At 66.7% G+C, this 966-nt stretch overlaps 1 protein-coding gene across 1 annotated transcript in view; it reads left to right on the top strand.

Annotated features, from left to right (window-relative positions):
- Position 1: 1 nt before the first annotated feature.
- The window catches only part of FOXB1 (forkhead box B1), a 2,371-nt gene continuing 1,406 nt past the window's right edge, over positions 2-966 (top strand). Inside the window, exons 1-2 of the mRNA XM_006762317.2 lie at positions 2-42; positions 293-963. Of these exons, the coding sequence (XP_006762380.1) occupies positions 349-963 (615 nt within the window). The 5' untranslated portion in view covers positions 2-42; positions 293-348. The remainder of the gene's footprint in view (positions 43-292; positions 964-966) is intronic.

Here is a 966-nt window from a genome sequence, read left to right as displayed (position 1 = left end):
CGCCATCCCGGATGCGCAAGCTCAACTTGGAGCAACTTTAAGGTGAGCTGCTCTTGGTTGCATCCCTGCCCCAGTCCCCGCTCCAGGTCCGGCTTATCTCCATGCTACTCTTGCGCCGCTCCCCGCCACCCTCCCATTCCCCGGCTGCGCGCCACTCTGCACGCAAAGTTGCTGGCTAAGGAGCGCGGCGCCGCAGCCCCGACCCTCCGCACTCGGAGCCTGGAGGCGGCCTGGCTGACCTCGGGGTGTCCGGGCATCCATGCCCCCTCCCCTTCTCTCTCCCTCTTTCCAGGTCTGAGCAGCCGCAGGCCCGCGCGGACCCAGAGGAAGAAGGGGGCCAACAAGAAGATGCCTCGTCCCGGCCGCAACACGTACAGCGACCAGAAGCCGCCCTACTCGTACATCTCGCTGACCGCCATGGCCATCCAGAGCTCGCCCGAGAAGATGCTGCCGCTGAGCGAGATCTACAAGTTCATCATGGACCGCTTCCCCTACTACCGGGAGAACACGCAGCGCTGGCAGAACAGCCTGCGCCACAACCTCTCCTTCAACGACTGCTTCATCAAGATCCCGCGGCGGCCGGACCAGCCGGGCAAGGGCAGCTTCTGGGCGCTGCACCCCAGCTGCGGGGACATGTTCGAGAACGGCAGCTTCCTGCGGCGCCGCAAGCGCTTCAAGGTCCTGAAGTCGGACCACCTGACCCTGCCGCAGATGCCCGCCGCCGCCTACAACCTGGGCGGCGTGGCGCAGCCCTCGGGCTTCAAGCACCCCTTCGCCATCGAGAACATCATCGCCCGCGAGTACAAGATGCCCGGGGGGCTGGCCTTCTCCGCCATGCAGCCCGTCCCCGCCGCCTACCCGCTCCCCAACCAGTTGACTACCATGGGCAGCTCGCTGGGCACCGGCTGGCCACACGTGTACGGTTCCGCCGGCATGATCGACCCGGCCACCCCCATCTCCATGGCC

This window comes from Myotis davidii, unplaced genomic scaffold (assembly GCF_000327345.1).
Source record: "Myotis davidii unplaced genomic scaffold, ASM32734v1 scaffold57, whole genome shotgun sequence".
NCBI classification, from domain to species: Eukaryota; Metazoa; Chordata; class Mammalia; order Chiroptera; family Vespertilionidae; genus Myotis; species Myotis davidii.
Note: the sequence above shows the minus strand (reverse complement) of the source record. Positions and strands in the feature narration are given on the sequence as shown.